We start from the raw sequence: 24,115 nt of genomic DNA, 5'->3' as shown, positions 1-24,115 counted from the left end.
ATATTAAACATTTTGCTGAGCTGAGGACACAACTCAAATTCCCTGCAAGCCCCAAAACGAATTACAATGTGGATTATCGCATAATTATGGATCTTTCCGAAGCTTGATAGAGACTGAAAATTGAGTGCTGAATATTTCATAATGTGCAGCGCCGTCTTTGTTGAGGAAATTATTTAGGGATAGCGTGCTCCTTTGCAGAATGGATAAAGGTCTGTGGCTGTAATAGGAAACCTCCAGTGGTTCAAAAGACATGTCTCTTCCATAAGTGAGTGCTCGTCCATCTCTGCTGCCATTAAACCCTATCAGGGCTGTCCATAAAGCTCCAATGTGCTGCAGATAAATGGTACGAACAAAGTGATTAATGTCCACTTTATGTTGTTGTCTCCAGATGAGCCCCATCATCGCCACAGAAAGGAGGAAGACTTACCAGTAAATGAACAGTACCATTAAGTGTAAAGGTAACAGTTATTGTACTATTATTATGTATTCTTAGTTACCTATTTTACTATTTATATGACTATTCTGTTCACTAAGCGTCTTTTATTGTTGAGCAACTGTGGGCTTTGATGCATGGATCAATAGGTTTTTTAAGGGTAAAAGCTCTATTTGGTTACATAGAATTGTGAACAGTAATAGGTATGTAGAAGTAGATCACAATATGTAGGTTTTTTATACATGGCCTTATACAGATCTTTAATTACTTGCAACTGTAAATAAAATATCAAATCAATATGATAATCTTGATCATATCTTTAAAGCTCCTACAGTATGCAAAATTGATTCTTGTGAGCTTTAAGTCATGTTATAATGTTGGTACCTCATCAAAAACATACTTGAAGTTGTTTTGTTTCATTCGCAAATGTTTGAATGAATCATTGATGATTGATTCTCTATTAGTAGTCTGTCTACATCTCCAAAGCTCAAAATGCTCTGTTCCATCTTGTGATGTCATGAAGTGGTAGTTTTGAGGTTAACACCTACTTTTTTTCTTCTTGTTCAGTAGAGATCGTTAATTCCAGGGCTGAAATGATCCAAATGACTATTGAAGTTGTATAGAATTTAAAAGCACAGTGAAGCACTTCCTGTATTACCACATGACATCACAAGGTGCAACAGAGTGTTCTCTGTTTGAGAATTGTGCAGGGTCTGTGTGTTAAACATATGGGAATGAAACAAAACACAACTCTGGGTATGTTTGTGATGAGGGAACAACATTGAAACAGACAATAGCATAATATGGGCCCTTTAAATCATATACAGTTGTTGTGGTAAGAGCTTGTTTTTGGCATACACTGTACATTTTTAATTGTTTTCTGCTACCTCAACAATGCAGAGTTTTACATTTGAACACTTCTGCTGTTACACTGTATATTATTTATTCTGTAATCAATACAGTTAGGGGTCAGATAAGGACTGTATTATGTGTCAGTGATAAAAACTGAAATGAATATATGAAGCTACAAAATTGCACTAACAACTGTATATGAATTCTGAATAGATTTCATTCTTGTACATTGTGAACACTGGGATGTAGAGAACCATTTTGTCCCCTGTAGAAATCATACGGAGAAATGCCAGTTTTGAAAAATGCCATCTTTAAAAGGCAAATCTAAATGTCAGCGAGACAGATACTTTACACATAGAGAGCGCTGCCTTCTGGGCGTCACACCAAAGACTATGTGAGAATAATATTGTCCCCTGTTGAAATGTACTGCAATTACTAAGCATCGAGCATACTAAGAAATGCAGTTTCATTGCCGCAAGTCTACTACAGTCCTTGTGCTCATGACATTAGTCAGAAAACACAGGGCACGACACTTTACAGTTAGGAAATATACAGAATACATCTAAATCATTGTCGATACGAAATATGTTACACTTTTCCTAGAATGTAGGTTGAAAATTTAGATTTTTAGAACTGCCTTTTAAGAAGTCTGTTGAAGTTATTATCAAGCAATCATGAACCTTTAGCTATTTTTACAGTAGGTCTACATGTTGTGGATATATGTGTATTTGTATTTATATGATATATTAGTAACTTGTTACCATATGTGTCAGGCAAAAGAAAAATTCTGTTCTGTAAAATGAACAGTGAAGATGTTTCACCGCTCATCCAGTTCATAAAACTCTTTAATCCAGTTGATAGAATAGATTTTTTTCTTTTGCTGTGGATCATACCTTGCCTGATTCATCAGCCAGTTTCACTTCGTGGAAACCGTCTGACCTTGCAGCATTAGAATTCGTTCACTCGACAGTAGGCGGGTACTTTTTTTCATTTAACCAATCCCTGCTATTTTGTTGTAATGCACCGCTAACGGGGCTAACTGGTATATTAAGCTTTTGCCAAATCCTGTAAGAAGAAGGGCAATAACGTCTTTCCCCTTGATAATATTCTCTTTGTTCCAGTTTTAAATCCTCGATCTTGGGAATTGTTGCCAACACTGAATGTATGGCTCTTCGCTGATTGGCTGGTTCCCCAACTCGCACTTTTGGGGTTTTTGTGAACCGTCTAGTGTATTTCGATTCCTGACCTAGTCGCTGGAGAGAAATTAAATTGAGCGGAGCCACTAGGTGGCGCTAGCCTGGCTAGATCATACCTGGATAACTGAGGGATTACACATCAGTGCAGTGTTAGTTAAAAGCATATTTCAGGTGGGTTATTGTTATTAAGTCACAAATTCTTATTATCAAAATACTGTAAATGTGATAATATAAAAATATACCAGCAGTTATAGTTTTAGATACATTTTTTTTTTCTTTGTTTGTTTTATATCAGTATTGCCCACCTGTAGATTAGATGCAAGTGCTAGCCATCCTACCCACTGTGCTGCCCAGCTACAATCACTGAAATGTAAAATGTAACTGAAATTAATACTTTAATCTTTTGTGGATTTTTATAAATTATTTTAAAATGTATCTCTTTTTCATTCTGTTCTCTTACAGCAACAATGAACACAAAAAGTGCAAACAAGTGGTCCACACAGTTGTAAAACAGGTAAGTTGTTTGGATCAAAAACCAGTCATCTGAGTGGATACCCTCTTGGCTGGGGGCACCTTGAACCAAGGGGCACTGGGTACGTCTTAGCCAGCAGCAGTGGGCTCTCCCATTCATTGGCATGTAAATGAGACGTGAACGAATGCCCCATCACTTCTGCGTCTCCATGTCCCAAAGTGCTTAACTCTTTTCCTGTCGCCCCCCTTTCATCTGCAGCACCCCCAGCCCCACCCATTTCTACTCCTTCACTGCCTGCTATGTTCTTAAATGAGCTCTCCAACTCCACTTCTTTCTCGCAATTCAATTTTACAAGGCCATTATCCCGGGTGTAATGTGGAGGTTAAATATATCGGGGCAGACGTTATGTGAAAATAATTAGCGCTAATGAATAATGCACTCGTTCGGCTGATGAAGGATGGTTGTCACGGTAATGGGGTGCCAGGGAGGGGCCCTTTGACAAATGAAATTAAAATATTTAAACACTGTTATACGATATTACTGGGGCACTCTTTTTTAGTAACCTTGGCGCTTCTTGCAGCGGGCCAGCGCTCTGTGTGAGATGATGGACAGCTCTTGCCAGCCAATCACGTCGCAGCTAATCAGAGACGCCACTCAAATCGACAGCGTCTGCCTCTCTACTAAAGTATATGGCCTTATTTATTGTCACTACACTCATTTCGGCTCTTGCAATCTCATTCTCCCTCTATGTCCTGACAGTGAGGGATGTGGGCTCTAAAATGCCCAGTTTACAGCACCCTCCCAGCCAATTGGCCCTCTCCGATCAATAGTGGTGCTTTGCTGCTGATAAATGGTAAAGCATCAACACCATTTCATTAGACATAATGGTAAGACGAGAGAAAGTGTCTTTGAATGGGGAACAACTGTAATGACTTTCTAGCAACAACTCACACAACTTTAAAGTGTTGTGTGGACATGCATTTGGCCAAGGCTTCAATGCAAGAAAATGTATTAAAGGTCCTATACTACGCAAAATTGAACCTTGTGAGTTTTTAGTCAAGTTATAATGTTGTTACCTCATCAAAAACGTACCCGTTTCATTCATTCATTGTTTCATTCACACATCTGGGTAATCCTTTGTCATTAGTCTGTCTACATCTCCAAAGCTCAAAATGCTCTGTTCCAGCTTGTGATGTCATGAATGTGGTAATTCCTGAAATCATCCAAATGATTCTGGGGAAGCTGTATGGAGTTTAGTAAGAGCACTTCCTCTATTACCTCAGGGTTTGTGTGTTAAACATGTGTGAATTAAACTAAACACAGCTCTGGGTGTGAGTGGAAACAACATTATAACATAGATGAGAAAATTGTGTAATATGGGCCCTTTAATTCAACTTTAATTTTGAAATTGGCATGTTTCTATTTGCAAAATTATTCATCACTTACTTGGTTGAACTAAGGGTTGTCAAAATCAATTGGCACCTAGATAATCAATACTAAAACTTGAATGATCTTGATCTAAATGATATAAGACCACTTAGAAATACTATAGAAACTACAATTATGTTGTGTTGAAACATCCATTCTACTGTATGAATTGTCTTTGTATGAAAAGTCTTTTAGCTTTACGATCAAAATAGATTTTTTAAAGGCAGAATTTTTGGGTCAGTGTCTAGTACAACAATATTTCTCCTATTTATTTTAGTCAGATCCCCTCATTTAGATCGATTTTGATACATGTGACCTCTTTGTCCGTGTTTCCATATGTTCCACTTAAATCAATGCATGTAATATGAATGTATAAAATGTCATGTGAAATCTTGAGGGAAATACTTGACTCTTAGCTGTAAATGTCAGACTGTATCTCACATTGGACAAACCATCTCTAAGGTTACTCTGTGCCCACACCCCCTCTGTATAGGACAATGGACTTGTTTTTATAAAAGAGGATATGACTCTCTCCCCAGGGTCCCCCAAAGCCGCACTGCTCATTTCTGACACATTTTTTTTATGATCTCGTATTTTTCAGATTGCCGTCGTGTAAATTTGACTTGTAAAACAGACCTAATTACAGGCTTGGTGGTATGCGAGCCACACATCAAACGGTAAGTTACTGTAAAAGTCTTATGATCTCCGTCGCGGCTGCAGAAACACTGATTATAACAGGGACATTACAAGGGAATTACAGCGAAACAGTTTATTCTTAATGTGTCGTGTGAAAGGAGAGAGAGGATGGACGGAGATAAAGTTATATTAATAATACATGGTTTAATTAAGCAGCTGGGAATGCATAGACCACGATCAAGGCACAGGGAGAGTCTGAGCTGTGGAAGTCCTGGTGCGGTGGTGATCTCAGACGCCCTGTCAGAAGTGGGGACCCCTACTGCTACCCCTGCATGTGGTTTTCTCTTAATATTGCTTAAATTAGGTTTAATGAAGTCCCAAATCTGTGTTGAGCTTGTGTCAGCGCTAAGCCCTGGTAAAATAAGTTTACATCGGCAGTCCTGGCATTTTCAAAAGATATTGGGCATCTAGACATTTTATTATTATTATTAAATATATATATATATATATATATATATATATATATATATATATATATATATATATATATATATATATATATATATATATATATATATATATTATTATTATTATTATTATTATTATTGTTAAAGGTGCATTATGTAACTTTTCTGATGCTTGTCTACATGGAGCTGTTGTTGAATTGCTGAAATGTTCCAGAGCATAGAATTAAAGTTACCTATGTCCATGGAGACAAGTTAGTGACTCTGTTAGGCCATGTAGGTCAAATCTGTCAAAAGGCGAGCCCACTCACTGTAGTAATGCATGTTTATCAGGGTCTATTATTAATGTGTGAAAAATCCCTCAGTCGTCCAAGTAGAATCCATGGCAAAGGAGAAATAAAATTTGTCAACTGGACAAAAGTTTATTTGGTCAAATACATTCAGTTCTGAGCAGCGAAACGTATTTGACCAAATAAACTTTTGTCCAGTGAACAAGCTGAATTTCCCCTTTGCCGAATATTACTAATGGAAACACCACTGAATAAATACAATATAGATGCCAGACAGTGGAACAGTACAGCCAGACTGGTAGAGTAACACTATGACTATAGAGAATAGAACCAGAAATGTTACATACTGCATCTTTAATAGTCAAACCTGAGCCACGAGATCTGATAAGCCAGTTCCTCTTATGCCCTTTCTAATACCCTTTATATAAGAGTGGCTGTTTAAGGAAGGACGTGTGATATAAAACTTGAGGCACAAATTCAAGTCATGAGATCAGTAGTCAGCTTCAATTTACTGAATGTCTCTACCCACTCTTCATACCATTTTACCTGTTAAATGTTAAATAATTGGCGAAGCATTACCTTGTAACAGGGAATAGAAAACCATACACAAGTACACATAGGGGGATACTGAACTGTTGCACACTTTAAATTACAAGGAGGTTGTGGGTTTGATGCTTGAGCCTACACAGCACTACTCCAGCCTTGAAGAAGTTGTCAGTTTAAGAGGCCAAATGATAGGGAAAAGTGTAAAATAGACCATGCTGGGGAGAGCTAGAGAAACGGCCAGGCTCTGTGATTCATGGGCAGTAAATATGCAAAGTCTGATAGCCATAAGGCAATCAGAGCCGCACTCATCTACATGTTGCACACGGCCCGTAATCCATCTGAGGGTAGGACGAATGATCGCAGGAAGCCGAAATAAGAGGCGCCATGTTTATTACCTCTGACAGATCCATAATGCATACAGATGTACGGCGGCACGCTGCAGCCTCTGGCCACTGCACTTCCACTCAGACACTCAGAGTACAGCCAGGAATATTGTTTTTAACATAATGAAAGACAATCTGATTTAAGCACCCATTAAGACAAATCATGCCGATGTCCAATGAAGTTTTCAGACAAGAGCTATGAGAGGTTAAGTGGGAAGTGGAGAGAAAGAAGTGCAAAACTATTCACAGGTTTCATCTTTCAGTGATATGCAACATTTGAAGACTTTTCTCCCATTTAAAATATGGAATATTTGGTATTAAATTGTAAATCGCGATTACAGTGATCCATATCTGATCTTTTTGAAATTCATGGATAGAGCAATGAGCAGCAATGAGGTAACAAGCTAAATTTTCAAGGAAGTTAATAAGTGAGTTGACAGTTATTCAATTAGCAGATTTTTTGTTTCATTCTTTTCAATTAACTATGCTTTTAATAGGTATGAGAATTACTTCAGGAAGCATAAAATGTCTCACTTTTTAGCTGTGAAGTCATAATAGTGTTTCTTGTTCCTTGTTGCTTCTTTAACACTGTACAAGTATATAATGGTAATAAAAGGTGCTTTGACTCTCTCCCTGAGTCTGTGTTTACTTTTGTTCATTTCTGAGACTCACATAAACAAACAAACACCTTGCTGGCCGTGTCTCCACAGAGCACATTAACACCAGGATCCCACTGCTGCACCTCTAACTAATAAATTGTGTTGAACATTGATAAACTAATGCAATTACCTGCAGGGCCAGCGAGTCAGCTAATTTAAAGATACTAGGTTGCTTCATGGGGTAGAAGGCTCCTGATGGCTCCCATGGGTGAAAGATGGTGCCTTTATTACATCTGAGGGGTCAGTCTGGTAGCATTGTATTAGGATTGATCTTTTGATCCCTGCCTCCAACGCCACACTGTACTAACCCTGTATATGAAGGAGAAAACGGCTTATCTGGCACAAAGGGTTAACTCTGCCAGCCTAATTGAGCACCACCCATCTCCTCTACACAGCAGAAACAGCGACCTAGAGGCTCATAACAAGCCAGTCGTGACTTATTCACATAATAAAGCAAGCAGATATCTAAATGAGCCATTGAGCCAGCCAGGGGGAGGGAGGCCATTAGCTGCTGGATGCTCGGTACATATTTGTATATCCACAATTGTCCCATCATTTGCATAGATGTGGCTGGCTGTAGAAATGTTAGCCAGCATTTGCACCCCCAAGGGCCCAGTGACAACAAAACCACTTGGACTGGTCTGTGCACTCACACTCAAGTCACAGACACATAAATCTGATAAGATATAGAATATATTTATATTTACCATAAAACAATGTGATACAATGGAATAACAAGTAACATATCAGTTTTATCATAGTTTATACTTTATGTGTAAACAGACCTACCTTCATGCTTGTAGCAGGTAAACTGGACATCTCAAAATCTGGACAAAACCCTGCCTATCAATTTCTCTTAACTGCCTTAGGTCACAAGTAGCTGGGGTAATCATTCCCTCTACTTTTAAAAGTAAATCAATATCCAAAAGAAATTTAAGAGAAATGTGTTTGACCTGGCATAGTCTGTAGCCCAATTTGTAACAGACTAAAAAGGCAAGTATTCCATCTTTGTGCAGGCCTATTCTTTATTCCAGCCTCTGGGAAGTAAAAAGTCGGATGCAGGCTATAGACTAAAGCTACAGTTTAGATACAGGCCCTGGTCTTTGGGGTGCAAAAGGGTGCACCATCATTTAGAAGTGTTTCATTTCAGTGTCCTCATTTGTGATTGACATTGATGCACCCTCAGTTAGTTTGGCCTGAGCCTGGGCCTGGCTAAGTTGTGAAAACTATACACTCAACACTAGCCTACAATAATACAGTAATGTAACAGTCTGTCACTGGGTCTCATGCCTTCATTCCTTAATTGTGTGAAATTCAACGGATACAATAACACAGTCCTGTCACTAATCAGATCCCTGTACAAAGAGGTCAAAGTTCAGCCCTTAATTTGACCCCTGACACATAATTAAATCGCCATCTTTAACCTCAGTTACGAGCCGTCACAGGGTATTGGATTACACGCTGCAAATCACTGTAGTAATCAATGGGCGAGCGCGGACACGGATACACGGGCCCGGGGCAGCAGCGTGGCCGAGCGCAGATTATGTTTAATGAAGTTGAACTGTACTGGGATCATGTTAGCGTGCAGCTAATTTAATTCTGGATGATGTTTTACTATAACACAGTGTTCTGAGGGGGACTGATAAGGCTCCACTGTGTGAATACATCCTTATAGCCTTCTGGTTAGTTGTTAGTTATTGCAGAACAGTCTAAGTTGTTCAATGCTTTGAGAGAGACATGGTCAGGGTTAAGGTTCTTAATAAAGGCTTAGTAAAGGCTTTAAGCACTAGTTGTTGTTTTTAAACATGTACAGTATCTTTATGCATGGAATGAATCCAACAAAGCATGCATGCAGATCTGTGAGCTGGACACAGATCTGCAAATCAAGCATCTATCTAAAAAAAAAAAGGCTGTTTAGCTCTCTCTAAAAGTTTTATTTTGAAAATGTCATAAAAGAATATTTGTTTGTCGTGGTCAAATTAGAGAGCTTATTTGTGATGGGAACAATCTGACGAAATCTTTTCATGTTATGTTTTTAACATGTTCTGCAAAGGGGAGGGTTGTTGTGTTGGGAGCATGAGGGGTGCTGTAGATGACACATGCAATGACAACTTCCAATCTAGTTACCGACACTGAGCTCTCAAACCAATCATCTGGAATCATCTTGAATTTGGCGCCCTCACCTCTTCTAAGTTCATGTACCCAGTGCGCTCCAAGATGTGTGTCAGTGGGGAAATGATGAAAACTGAGGTATGGTTGTAATTGTTGATTAACTGGACATAATGAAACTCCACAATGACATATAGATGAAGAAAACAGGGCCATTTTCTCATTTTTCCTAGATTTTGTCAAACTTACTACCATGAACAGAGCCTACTGGAAGTTGTCATCGCATGTTTACAAATGTCTTCCTGGTTTGTGTAGCACTGACCCCGGGAGAGTCTGAAATCTGCTGAAATCCTACGAGACACTGACATGATACCAGACCATAGACCGTATATGAGGACAGCAGCTCTTTCATGGAGACATGTGCAGTAGAGCATCAAGTGTAGTCTGATAATCCCTCTATAGCGCCACAATAACGTGTTTTGTACATAACATGATGGCACAGTCACACCAAAATGTTGCACAAACTGTTTAATGTACAGGGAGCTTTACTGGTGTGTGAGCACCTCTAGAGCTGGGATCTGCTCGAGTCCTGGAAGGGTCTTGAGTCCAGGGATCTGCTCAAATCCTGGAAGGGCCTCGAGTCCAGAGATTTGCTCAAGCCCAGAGATCTGCTGAAGTCCTGGGAGGGTCTCGAGTCCAGGGATCTGCTCGAGTCCAGAGATCTGCTTGAGTCCTGGGACAAAAGTCCCAGTATAAACTAATATAAAGTATAAACTTTATAGTAATAAAGCCGATGTAAATGTATTTATTAACCTGTCTTCTGTTATAATCAAATTAAGCATGTTTGAGTACAACCTGTGAATCTCTTGGTTTGTTGATAATTGTATAATAAGCAGCTTATTAATGCTCGGACTCATGTTTTGTTGTTAATAGCTTATTAACATTATAAAACATCTACAAATGATAGTTAATGCTTTATAAGTGTTTACAAACAAATGACTGTTGCTTATTATAGCCTTATATATTCTTTACTAAGGACCCTTATTTTAAAGCGTTGCCGAACAAGCCATAATTTTGAATTTAGCTCTTGTCACCTATAATGTTGAGCACTCAAAAGTATTTGGAGAGATTTGGGTAAGGAAGGGAATTTGGTGTATTCAATGAACTTGCTGTGATGGTAATTGAAAGGAAAACTCTAAAGTAAAGATGAAAGATAAACATTATTATTTTAGGCCTGTAAGTCTACTAATATGTTGCATGATGTAAAAGTATTCTAAGTATTCAGAATACCATGTTTACCATGTAAATACATTTTCAAAGTATTTTTCCCACCAGTGCACATGGTCAAAATAACATGCAAGTCTTCACTTGAGTTAAAGGTATACACTGGGGGGAGCCATTGCTTTCTTAGGAATATTCTACAGTAGCCAGTGGAACTGGAGTTAGCATTAGAAAAATACTGTTCCAGGTAAGAAGTTAGTGGATCTTCAAAATGGCTATGGTTGTGATGTGGATGATCATTCAGACAGAAAAAGTACAGGTCCACTTATAATGTCCGAATGTCCAGACTTTTTATTTCAATGTGAAAAGCGTGCAATCTGAAATAACCCCAGTATTGGTGAAAAATGAAAATGTTCTTTAAGCCTTCATTGGTCATGATAGAGAGGATTTGAAATGGTCGCAGTGAAACCTTGAAGCTCAAATTGCCTCCTATTCTTCCACAGTGAACAAAACAGAAATAAATGTGTCCCCAAACTCAAATGATGCTGAATGAGTAGATGCTGATTATGATGTAGAGGCTGCTATTGCTTTTGAACGTGCAGGGCTTTCTATGTGTCCAGGGGCCCTGTGTTGTGTTTAAAGGGTTGTTGGGGCATAAATACTAAATTAATCATGCTTTAGCTCAACTTGCTGGGGACTGAAATTTGCTTATGGAGGCCTATGATCACATCAAATATTAATAGCTTTTACGCAGAATCGGCATTGTACCAACAGGACCCAGGCAACACAGAAAGTGAGGGAGGGGTCAGTTATAATGTACCATGCACCAGAATTTATAGATTTAAATGAACAAGCTACTTTACCATTATAATGTAATGGCACTATTAAGAGCCATTTTGTAGGTATTGTTCAACACAATTACTTCTAATTAGCTTGAAGCAGTGGCAGCCATAATATTCAAATGATTATGAATAAAAACATTTCAGCTGGGAATTATAACATATCCATATGACCGGCTTATTTATACACAAGAGTCTTCATAATAATGAATAAAATTACATTACAGACTACATTTTCAGTTTGTTTTGGTGCTGAATTTATAGCACATCTCCAACACTCAAGGGAGCAGAAATATCATAAAAAAACAAGTCTAACTTTGAATGTCATTTTTCTCTTTGACACAAATTGAGAGGCTGGATTTTGTCACAGATGTTATAAACTTGTTAGCTGCTATTTTCTAAGCTCACACTGGGATAGAAACAGCACTGTCCAAATGGGAGTCAGAGGGAGGTGATTAAAATAAAAATCCCTATGACGACATAACACTTTTTCGGATCAAACAAGCCATGGTATCAAAGGAATATTTCATTTTAAAAACTAAAATATAAAATTTTTTGTTGAATTGTACTGTATATTTTATCTGATTCCAATAATCCAATAATGATTGTTTTTCTTTCCCTGCTGTAGGTGTTAAGTTCAGTTGCACCACAGTGGGTAAATGACTTAACAGAAGGGGGCATTTGCACACACCTATTCTGGACAGAGGGGAGACAGAGGGGTGCATTGTGGGAAAAAGCTTATGTGATAAACAGTTCATAGCCGACCACTCTACATGGCTAAAATCAGATTCCTCACAATTATCTCTGCGAGCCTGACAGGAGGACCATGGGAGGCGGGAAACCTTGAACCGCTGGGCACTGATTGGGTTATTCGTCCAGTGTTTTTCTGGAGTGAAGGATTGTGGGAGCTGTAGTGGCACCTCTGCAGGAGTCTAGTAAAGGAAAAGAGCACCTCCAAGTATTATAGCATCAAGGCTTGTAAGTTGTAACCAACTGAAACTGTAAATTTTGGATTTTTCTCCAGGCACTGATTAAAAGTCAGTATTGTTTATGAAATACACAAACAACATTAAGTATTTTTTTCATTTTTGACAAAAAAAAAGGCTCTTTTAAAATAGTTTTGTGCTAAAATGCCAAATTGCTTTCATATTCATGCAATGTATGACACGTTATATTTTCAAGTTCAAAAGAAAAACAGAACCAAGTATGAATCAAATCCATTTGTTTTAAAGATATAGAAATAACATACAAAAACAACAGCAAACATCATAAACTCTGCACAATTCATGAAAATAAGAGCATCTGTTCTGAAAAGTTAAGTCGGCTCCGTGTGGTTTTGGATGTCCTTTGAAGAAAACCTGGTTCAGCTGCTTTCATCACTGCAAAGGAAAGAGAAGACATATTAGATACATTTTGATACAGCTGTACATGCAAATTTTAAGTTTTTATTTAAATACTTTACCATACACGTGTTATATAAGTTTACCTTACCAGTGTGTTCATGTGGGTGCATTCAGAAGTTTTTATAGAAGTATGCTCTTTTAGGAAAGATGAAGTTTTTTTTGTTTTTTTGAAATGGTCTTTGGATCTTTTTTCATTCACTGCCAATATTTTTTTTTTTTCCTTTTTTTTTATTCAAGATGTTTTCTTTTTGCTTTTGCTTTTTTTGGCAGGATATTTTCAGACCATTTCAATTCTTTATTTTTTTACAAGTCAAAATAAAGCCAGGAACTGAGAAGCCAAGCATTTTTTTTTTTTTACAAATTATTCAAACCCATACATAAAATATTTACACATAAGCATTGCAACTGACTGAACTAACACTGTGTCTGCAAAAGCTACAGTCTTGTTAAATTACAACACGTTTTTGTATTAAGAAACCATGTTAACTAATGTGTCTAAGTGATCAGCGTTCACTAATCCAATTGTTCTGTAAGGCAAAAAAAAAAATACAGAACTACTAACTACATTAAGAGCATTAAAAAATCATCATGTTGCAATTGCAAAACATTAAAAGTAACCTAAACTTGGTACATGGTTTCGATGCGATCTTTGTTACAGAAAAACAAAAACCGGGTCAAAAAATAAAAAGCCGCATTTCTGACATCATGGTCGAAGGTCTTGAAAGTTGATGGACACTGGTCTTCATCTTCTCCAGGAGCGTGGCTCGTCATCTTCCTCATCATCGTCCTGCAGCAACGCATCGTCACTCAGCGACTCATCCTGATACTACAGAGAAAACAGTGGCATGTTGTTCAATCTAATGCAAAGTCCAGGCATTCAGATCTAGTTTCTATTCTTTGAGAGTTTGGGGTCAATAAAGGCGCACTCAACTTGAGTGTTACAAATGTACAATGGCTCCCTCTTGTGGAAGACAGGCAAAGTTAAAAATCATGTTTTTTTGCATTTAAAAATCATCACATTCTGTCACATTTTAAAGGAAAAGCTCAAGAGAAAAATATTTTATTCCAGGTTTGGCTGGCAGAGTGAGTTGAATTATTTTAAAGCCTTCCATTCAAAAATTTGGTAATATAACTATGCAGTCCTGTGAACAGACTGTGATAATCTAACACATACTCATTCATTAAGTGCCTGGTGCACAATCTGCCAAGTGATGGCTAAGGTTAAAACCTACCTCTTCCTCCTCTTGTTCAGCGTCCTCTGCCTCCACATTACTGAGATTCACCGCAGGTTTATGCCAGGCCAAGCGCAGAGTCTGGTTGTTCAGCCTCACTCCGTGTATAGCCGCCTTACAAAATGATTTTGAGTATCAAAGTATTAAAATTATTATTTCTAATGTTTATACATCATAATGGATTATAAAAACCCACCAGTTCAGCCTCCGCTCTTGTCTTGTAAGTGATGACTGCCGTCAAACTGTTCTCATCAATTTGACAATCTTCAATTTCACCAAATTGCTTGAGAATTTGAAAAGAACACATTCACTCAAATACTTTACTTTTTCAAATCTGAACAATTTTCTAAAAACAAAGTGATTATAAACAATGAAACACACTGGCTCACATTTAACACACTGGTCGTACTTGTGTTCTTCAGGGTTTATCACAGTAATTCTTTCATACAGTTAAGGTTTTTAGCAGTATATGCTCTTCCTGTTGCATTTATGCAGATTTTATGCTAAATTCGATGTGAATTTTCTTTGTCCAACTATATCCACCAGAGGGCACTATAGTCCTGTTGTAGCACTAATAACGCTTCAACCCCACATTTGAACTGGACTTACAGCAAAGTGTGGCAGGAGGTTAACATTGTCTGCGTCACTGAAGCCTGAAATCTCAAGTGCTCTTGGTCTGTGGTCCACCACTGCGTGTGCAGGGACTCCTCTTCCTCTGCCCCGGCCCCCGCCTCTTCCTCTTGCCCGGATCGCCCCACGACCTCGAGGGTGCAGCCCACGGCCCCGAGTTGACAAGATACCCCTTTTGGCAGCCTTCAAGGAAAAATACATACAATTGGTGAGAGCACAAGAAAAAAGCTTTGGACAAAAAAAATTAAAATGCAGTTGTTTACACAAATACAGCAACTCCTCATAGTTTCATAGTGCGATACAGATTTTTCTACTTCCACAATAATGCAACAATAACGTTGCCATTGCAACATTCTGGCTTCAGTGGTCCTATTCTGTTTTACTAATTAGATTTTGCTCTGAAATATGTTAACTCCATAGTTACCTCAATTCAAAAACACCAAGTCCAACGTCATGTTTTAACTATGCAGTTCATTATTTGATAGTCATCTAAAAATGGGAGTCTGCTTTCAGGAAATTATGAGCTATACCTCGATTTGCAGCTGTGTGTACTTAATCTTCAGCAGTGCAGTGTCCTCTCCAGACTGGGTCTTCTTATACAAGTCCAACTCCGCATCCAACAGCTCCTTTTGTGCCTTTTCACATAAAACATTTCATTTAATATTTAAAAGACAATGAATTATCATCTCTAATACAACTGGAATATCAAGATTAATTGGTTAACTGATCATTGTGATTTAAGTCAATATACTTGACACTGTGTGCATAATTATTAGGCAAGTTGTATTTATGAGGATTCAAACCTGAATATTTAAGAAAGTAGGAGAACATCTATGTCTGTGTAATTATTGGGCCATTAATGTGCAGAAATATTACACAACTAAATGAAAAATTTCTGAATACTTAACAACAAAAATTTACAAATAAACTCTTGTGACATTTACAAAAATAAAAAAAAATAAAAATTGTGAGCAATGTAGCCACCCTTCTCAGTAATAGTCATGAGCCTTCTGTTCCTTTGCTGACAATAAAATTTTAATCAGCAGCAACTACTAGAGGCTACAGAGAGGTGTACTGGTTTCCTTCACCGTAAATCATTTGAGAAGAGCTTACAAGTTCTCAATAGCATTTAGGTCAGCTGAGGAAGGGGGCCATGTCATTTTTTTCATCTTTAAGGCCTTTACTGGCTAGCCAGGCAGTGGAGTAACCTTTGAAAAATCTGTCTTCAGCCATTTCTTGGACCAGTCTTGACGTTTCAGCTCATGTTTCTTGTTCAGTGGTGGTCGGCTTTCAGCCTTCCTTACTTTTGGCCATGTACTGAGTACTGAACATCTTGTACTTCTGGGCTCTCCAGGTAGGTTGCAGTTCTGGAATATGACAGCGCTGGAGGATAAAGAGTTCCTGGAAGCTTCAGGTTTGATTCTTTTCAAACCTCTTGCAGTACATTTGTGTCTTTTTTGCTCTCAACACGTTTCTTGCAACACTGTTGACTATGTGCAACAAGACATTTGATGGTTCTGTGATCAAGCCCCAATTTCTTGGCAATTTCAAGAGTACTGCATCTCTCTGAAAGACTTTTTACAATTGTTGAGTTTTCAGAGTCAGTTAAATCTCTTGTTGGCCAATTTTGCCTGAGAAAAAGAAGCTGCCTAATAAATCAGCATACCTTGATATAAGATGTTAATCTTCTCAGGACACACCCTCCCTCATTAGACAATTACATATCACCGTATATGCTTAAGTCCAATTCACTTTTATACAGTTTGGAGTTGGAGAATATGCATAAAAATCATGATATGGTCAAAATACTCACTTGCCAACAATTGTGCACTGAATGTAGTCATAAAAACAAAAAAATATATATAAAAACAGATATAAATTGTGACCATTTTGGAAGCAAAAATTTTTAATTTCAGTCTATAACAACAACAAACACCCTAAACCATATCATATTGAAAACTGATGTTTTTTCTAACACCAAAATGTGAAATGTCTATTTATAACACAGTCATATTTTGAAGCTATACCTGTGCCTTGGTCTTAGCCGTCCGGATGGGAGTGCTGGCTGAGATGCCTTTTATCTCCTCTTGCAGTTTTGTGATGCTTTTGGTCAAGGTGGTCAGTGTCTCCATAATCTTTGCCTTATCCTCAACTTTCATTGTTTTATTCTTCTCCAATTTGGAAATGAGGAGCTGTGAGAGGAGAGGGGCAGAATGTCAGCAGCTGAAAGCTATGCAAACACTAACACAAAGATGAAATACATAAATAAATTCAAGTCATATGGAAGGACTAGTGGAAACTTTGCAATACTTCTTACTCTGAGCCTCTGTCAGTATAAATCTACCCAACTGCATGAATGAAACACCATGTATGGTTCTACAAAAAGGGAAACTGAGTGGTTAATAGAAAGAAAAATATCATCTTGTTACCTTCTGAGTTTCAATATGTTTCTCTAGAATCTCCTGCTTCTTCCTCCTGACATCCTGCTGTAGTTTTAGTGCATCCTGTTGGCAAAATAATCAAAAATTAAACACAAGGTTTCAGAATAATAAAATTTGAAAAGTTATTTGATCCATTTTGCACCTGTTTTTTCTTTAGAACTTCCTCTGTGGTTTTCTGAACAGCCTTCAACGCACCAGGATTGTAAACCGTTTTTGTAAGACCCATGGATGTGGAAAAGACCTGAAAACATATTTAATAGTTTATCCTCCATATAATAAAGCAGTAGACATTTTATTAATTTACATTTTTTATTAACGTTAAAGGAGGAAAAAAAGACACACCTTTTCTATAGGAGCGGTTGGCTTGGCAGAGAAACCTAAACGTTCTTTCACTGATGGCTTTGATGAATTCTGTGTAATAAAGACAATTTAATAGTAAATGCAGATGTTTCATATATTGATATACAGTTAAGCCCCACCCACAGAAGTACACACCTGAGAGTCCACACTTGAGTCTTGTGTCGGCTCAGGGCTCGGGGTGACTAAGGGTCCCAGACGGTCTTTGACAGACTGCTTCAGAGATGTGGCCGGGGGCTATATCAACATTAAAACATTCCCTTTAAAATGAGCACTACAGGAATACCTTCAGGGTTTTATATGATATAGAGAGCCTAGAGGTGAGCAATATAAAGTCTACAAGATTACATATTTTAAAAAAATTGAATTTATATATATTTATTGTTTATAATAAAAAAAAACGTTAACATATAAAATAATTTCAGTACACTCTTTTCTGTGTAAACTCTGCACACCTGACTGGAGTTGAAGGAGAGGCACTTATCTGAAAAGGTAAGACAGCTGCACACTGTTTCACTTTTGATTCACTTTTTTTTTGTACTTTTTGGTCACTCTGATCCTAAGACCGAAACCACTAAGTGATATATGTGCGAGTCTTTCAGTTTTGCACTCAAGAGAGCAAATGTCAGTCAGTACCAGTTTTTTTTTAAATATATGTTTTGCGTTTGTTTTTTACCTCTTTGCACTAGAAGTGTCATAATCAAAGATGTAGTTTACCTTAGCTAGTTCTGATCATTGTTTTACAGAGTTAAGCAAACAAAATTAAAACATACTCAAGATAGAAAAAAAGTATGAAAAGTTCCTTTTTAAAAAAACAAATTGAAAAAGCTTTTTCTTTCAAAAGGCCATATAAAAACACAGAGCCCATACCGTGGCAGTTTGTTGTTGCTGTTGTGAGTGCACCTGGCTCTGTGCGTCGCCTCCGTCCTCCCGATACCAGTGCAGTCGAATGAAGCGGTTGTTGAGCACAGCCTCTGGGCTCTGCATGGCCCGTTTCGCCTCCTCTGGAGCAGCAAACTGGATAAGAGCTGCCTCAGGGTCATTCTGGAAGGCCACCTGCCAGGGGAAGCAGCAGACATTTTAAATTAGAGTTTAGGTTGAAAGTAGCAGACACTTCTAACAATCTAATACTGAGTATGTATATATAACCCACATATACACAAAAAGGTGAACAAAATCTAAAGCAACTACTATTTAATAAGAAAACTGAACAAGCTCTCTCTTCATCTTCTCTACTTAAAGCTACCTCAGTATTTTATTTTATTTTTTTACCAGTACATGACAGATGTGAAACCAACCCAACATTCATTATTCATTATCAACATCACATATTTAAATAAAACAGTTCCCAGTAAGAGCAGGTTACCTGTAGGTTGACAATGGTACCAAATTTGCTGAAATGTTCATTGAGTTCGCTGATATTATTGAGCTCGGAGGGAATTTGCCGAACCATCAGTTTGGTGTTGAGTGGGTTAAATGGGCCCCTCTTGTGGTAACCATGGTGATTGGCTTTGTTAAAGTTGGGCCTACATAAATTAAAGAGACATGACAAATCTGTAGGACCTTTACCCAATTCATTATAGTGCATGGTGTCTGGTGTAACTTACTTTTCAAACCATGGTTTCTTGGACAAAATGCCCCCGTCATGAGAGCCTGCTGCCCTTTTTCTTGAGTCAGACTCCATCACAATTCTCATGCTGTTATTTGGGATTTTTTCTGAATATATATAAAAAAAAAAAAAATTAATACACTTTAAGCATAGCAATAAGCAAATTTAAACACAAGAAGGTTTCAGTACCTCTTGGTGGCTGGTCCACATCCCCCATAGTAAGGCCTATCAGGTTGGGTCTTTGGGTGTTGCGATGGCGGTACACCGGCCTGGATGAACTGGTAATGCTAGGAGCTTCAGGGTTGTATACATCAGTGTCAAATACTTCTGGGCAAACAAACAAAACAAAATTAAACAAAAATATTAATAGTTAAAAGTAAATCTTTAATATTTATTGCTTTGTTAGTCTTAAGTCAATATCAAACAGAACTGACTCACACAATGTATCAGAATTTTGATGGTTCCTCTACATCACTAAGTACAGTTAAGAGTGATTCAGGCATAGTAATAACTTAATTAAAATGGTTAAGAAGAGTAAGATAATACTTAATACCCTTAGCCTGAATCATTCTTATTAAAAAAAAAATATTGATTAAAGTCTTTATCCATGCTTTTTAGGTGTGGTCGTTATAAACGGCCAATATTTGAAACACCATTTAACATGTTCTCTTGCTTAACATTAAAATAATATAGATCTTATATATGTCTATATATTTCTATCCCTATCTTTATCTCTATCAATAGATAGATCGATAAACATAATCTATAATACAATTAATTAATTATAAAAATATAATCTTCACCAGGATTGAATAGAGGTGGTGGGCCTGGAGGAAGTGAGGGGCGCATTCCAGAGGTGACAATGGTGGGCACAGAGCTGGTGATGGAGTTAGGAGGGGCGTCCATTCCTGAGGGTTGCAGTGGAGGAAGAGGTGGAGGAGGACCTGAGCCAAACAAAAATAAAATCTTTATATATTACTTGGATATCATAAAAAACAAGGCTCCTAACTTTAGAATTTAAGAAGTAGGGCTAGATCAAGTTTATACTTCAGCTCACTCCCTTTTGAACATTTTCATTTTTACTTTTGTAAATCATGCAATCACATGCATGACATTGAAGTATTTTTTATTGAATGAAGCAGAATATTACATGCATCAAATCAAAAATTGTAATGAAATTACTAAAGTTAAAGTTAAGTTATATTAAAGTACATTTTATGAAATAGTATGGAATATTATTATAGCCAAAAGAATCATTTCTATGGAAACAAGCAGCAGGAAGCCCTAATCCAGACAAAATAGCTGTGTTTTATTAGAGGGACTTGCAGCAAATAAAACAGAGATTTTAACCTATTTTTTGAAAATAAATAAATAAATAACAATATGGCCTTAATAAGTTAATAGATTGCCACTTTCCAAGGATTAGTATTTTAAAGATATCAACCTCCATTTTTTACATAAACCTTACCTGCCACCGGTGGAAGGCTGGGTGGGAGTGTGCCTGGTGGGGGCACGGGGGGCCGCAGGTTCACAGGTGGGGGGTTCAGGAGTGGAGGAGGGGGCAGTCCTGGAGGAGGAGGATCCACACCCGGGATAGGTGGAGGTTGGAAAGGCAGAATATTTGGCAAATTCACATCTTCTACCACCACAGGGTCACTTCCATGGTCAAATGGACACATATCTCCTCGCATACAAAAGCCCTTTTCTATAAAACAAGGGAAAAGAATTAAAATTGAGTACTATTAATTCTAAAATACACTGCACGCATAGAAAAAAAAAACACATGTTCTTCGTAATGAATTTTTATTGTCAAATAAAATGTTTTGGGCTGTGCGGAGACTGCTATTGTGAAATTGGGCTAAATAAAAATACATGGAACATGCTGTGTAGAGAAGTCAACAACATTCAATATGTTACTAAAATAATCAAAGAATGCAGGTGGGCAATATACATCATCTACAAGAGAATGAAAGTTGCTTAAAGCCTATGCAAAATTAGAATGGCAAGTATGTTGTCTTAAAAAAAAAAAAAAAAATTTTTTTTGTCAATACTGCCCATTCCAACAAAGGAGATAGGAAAATCATCCAATAGATCATAACTGTACCATCATAGTCACGGCATCTCTTTCTCTGCGGTGGAGGTGGGCCGCGGTTGAAAGGCCCGCGCTCCACAGGGTGCTCAGGTCGAAACTCAGACCAGCTCTCTGTGGTATTGTTGCTATGGTGATGAGTGGGGGCGATGACCGTGATAGTGCTGCTCAGAGACGGGACAGGGAAGTGGGACGTAGATGCAGACGATACGACTACAGCAGGTGCAAAAACATCTGCACCTTCTGGCCGACTCTTTCCCGAATCTCTCTCTGTGACAAAACAGTCATAGCAAAATGACGAGTTTCATAATGACTCTTAAATACAGCCATTTACAATATCTGAAAAAAATTATATTTTGATTCACTGAGTAGGTGGGTCACACAACTAGTAATCGTAACAGACTACTTTTTAGGCCTACAACATTTATTGCAATCCAATGGAAAATTTAAATGTGAGTGGTTATAAGGACATTTATTAAAAACCCTTTAAATCAAAGTCTACAAACTTGTCATGTGTTTACCTCTACTCCTGGTCCTGGACCGACTCCGGCTATGTGTCCTGCTCCGTGTGTGGTCCCTGTCCCGGTCTCGGTCTCTGTCTCTGTCGCGGTCCCTGTCGCGGTCTCGGACACGGTCTTTGCTCCAGCTGCGGCTTCGACTACGGCTGTAGCTGCGGCTGCGTCCCCGTCGGCGGTTGTAGCGGTCGCGATACGAGTCTCTTCTGGGAGGCAGGCGGTCGTAGTCCCTCTTTCTGGTGCGGTCATCCCTTCTTCGGTCATCTCTCCTAAAATTAAATGACCTTTTGAGTACATAGGAGACACATGAAGGGAATTTGAATACAAAACAGCAGCTAGGAATTAGAAACCATATTTTTATATATAATTTTATGTTTTTCTTAATATATTTTCAAAACTAATTCATTCAAATGCTCCTATTTTATCAATGTTAACAGATTTTTAAAATATTTCTTTGGAGATTTTAACAAATGTTTGTTTATATTTACGTCTTATCTATAAAATATTATAATTTCTCTTTGAGAAGTGATAACAAGTCAGGCTGTTTGGATGGGAGATTTGTTGTGCATTTATGTGCTTTAAGTCGGATCCTGAGAACACACTCTCTTTGAAACTTGGTACTTTGAACAAACACTATTGCCTATAGGAGTTATCCAAACCTAATGTTCACTTGATACAAAATATCTTTCTTGCAAACTATCCTAGCTGTGACCTCTATTATGACTTCCACAAGTTAGTGACCCTGATGTCACACAGATCAATCGTGCTGCTTCTAGAATTCCTATTTCTTCTTCATGTGCAGCTTCTGCTCAGAAAGTCGTATCAATGATTCATCCACCATGTGAAAGCAGCATTAAACCCTGTAACACACCTGCTGTCTCGGCTGTAACGGGAGCTGGACTGAGGAGGACTGTGAGTCACACGCCGTGAATTCTTTTTCTCCCGTTCTTCTTCTTGTATTGGCTGAAAACAAAAATAAATATGGGGCATTGGCAATAAATGTTGTAAATAGCAAAGACCTTTAATGTATTTTTAAGACATACCTCCTCCTTTTTAGGCTCATCTTTCTCGGGTTTTGTGACAGCAGCTGGCTGCTCAGACTGGGGTAGGTAGCTTTTACTGTTTATAGCTTCAAAAAGTTTATCCACAAATTGTTGGGTCTCTACAAAAAAAAATTTATTAAACACACGTTATGCTGCAGTTTTCGTTATAGTATCATACATAGCCACGTGATGAACATTTACAAATGAAATACCTTTCTGAAGAAACACGTCCAGTTGGTCGATACAGAGAGCTTTTAGTTCTTTTTCGGTTTTATCCTTTTTCACCAAAGCCACGACATACTTGGCGAGAGCAGAGGGGTCCGCGTCACAGCTGTGGGTTAACAAAATGTTAAGCATGTAGCACAGTCCAGTTTTAATACAGAGGATAAATATCTAATGTCTATTACTGAAAACATGTATTATAAATAAGAACCTTTACTTTTCTTAGCGCTTATAGTAATGGATTACATAACCCAATGAAAAACCAGACCGCTTCGTTGCTAACAGAGTAGCTTCTGTACTTACATGGGCTCAAGGGTTTCAGACAGCCACGATTTCAGCGCTTCAAGATTTTCAATTATCATTTTACATCCAACCAGAGATCCCGCGTACTCCAGTCGGGTCTGACGCTGTCGGCGGTAACTTTATTTATCTGTGCTGACGAGAATACGACATTAGTAGCTTCAACAAATCGGGTGCTAAAAGCTGCTATAGCTTAACCGCGCTTACGTTGGCTACGTGAAGTTAGCAGACGTCTTTCATAGACCTTACTTAATGTCGTGCGGTACTTCAAATATCGCAGTGCAGCTTGTGTGAAACAGTCACGGGGCTGTATGACTGACAGCTGCTTATTTGGACATCTAGAAGGACCTAATCAAACTCAACACGCAAAATTAGGGGCCATCCACGCTTTATTTTCCCCTATGCTCCTCGCATCAGCTAAATGTGTCATGGCGACTATTTACTTCCGTCTGTAGTCCCGCAGCCAAAGTATCGCGAGGACACAATGCCGCTTTAAACTCTGGTTACACTAATAGGCCAATTTTGAAAAAATAAACAAAAACACCAAACTTAAATAGATTGCAAGCCCCCTCTTTGATAATTTGTATTCACGTCACCACTCGTGTTCAAGTGATAAACTCTTAAAATTAGAAAGTGTTAGTGTAGTTTTAGGTGATATATTATCACCTGATAATCTCACCTCGACAGAGTGAAAACCTGTCCTTTTGGTTGTCCTGCTGAGCCATTGTGGCCCATGTCCCATTGAT

The 24,115-nt window shown here is 38.1% G+C and overlaps 1 protein-coding gene across 5 annotated transcripts; it reads right to left on the bottom strand.

Moving 5' to 3' along the window:
- Window positions 1-12,733: 12,733 nt before the first annotated feature.
- rbm26 (RNA binding motif protein 26) lies at window positions 12,734-23,811 on the bottom strand. 5 transcript variants are annotated; one of them, XM_055154714.1, is made up of 23 exons: window positions 23,577-23,811; window positions 23,373-23,499; window positions 23,060-23,178; window positions 22,848-22,966; window positions 22,676-22,767; window positions 21,811-22,088; window positions 21,305-21,559; window positions 20,669-20,905; window positions 20,004-20,144; window positions 19,390-19,527; window positions 19,199-19,307; window positions 18,958-19,117; window positions 18,462-18,647; window positions 17,730-17,828; window positions 17,577-17,645; window positions 17,377-17,475; window positions 17,223-17,297; window positions 16,821-16,985; window positions 15,324-15,428; window positions 14,773-14,976; window positions 14,360-14,446; window positions 14,164-14,277; window positions 12,734-13,757 (listed from the first exon to the last, which is right to left on the bottom strand). In XM_055154714.1, the coding sequence occupies exons 2-23, from the start codon at window positions 23,429-23,431 to the stop codon at window positions 13,674-13,676; spliced, it is 2,994 nt and encodes a 997-aa protein (XP_055010689.1). In that variant the 5' UTR covers window positions 23,432-23,499; window positions 23,577-23,811; the 3' UTR covers window positions 12,734-13,673. The 5 variants fall into 5 exon arrangements, with proteins under 5 accessions (XP_055010689.1, XP_055010688.1, XP_055010690.1 ...); XM_055154713.1 differs by having other exon boundaries at window positions 23,373-23,811; XM_055154715.1 differs by having other exon boundaries at window positions 19,390-19,524; window positions 23,373-23,811.
- Window positions 23,812-24,115: the final 304 nt, after the last annotated feature.

The sequence above is a fragment of the Boleophthalmus pectinirostris genome, unplaced genomic scaffold, assembly GCF_026225935.1.
Source record: "Boleophthalmus pectinirostris isolate CB_2022bp ecotype Guang Dong unplaced genomic scaffold, ASM2622593v1 HiC_scaffold_19, whole genome shotgun sequence".
NCBI classification, from domain to species: domain Eukaryota; kingdom Metazoa; phylum Chordata; class Actinopteri; order Gobiiformes; family Gobiidae; genus Boleophthalmus; species Boleophthalmus pectinirostris.
This window is presented reverse-complemented; position numbering and strand designations above follow the sequence as displayed.

Excerpts from the sequence above, each read along its gene's own strand:
- rbm26 (XM_055154713.1), bottom strand. The coding sequence starts at position 23,431 with ATGATAATTGAAAATCTTGAAGCGCTGAAATCGTGGCTGTCTGAAACC. Across the intron at positions 23,179-23,372 it reads TCTGAAACCCTTGAGCCCAT|CTGTGACGCGGACCCCTCTG; the intron begins GTAAGTACAGAA and ends GTTAACCCACAG. Across the intron at positions 14,278-14,359 it reads CAAGAGCGGAGGCTGAACTG|GCGGCTATACACGGAGTGAG; the intron begins GTGGGTTTTTAT and ends TCATTTTGTAAG.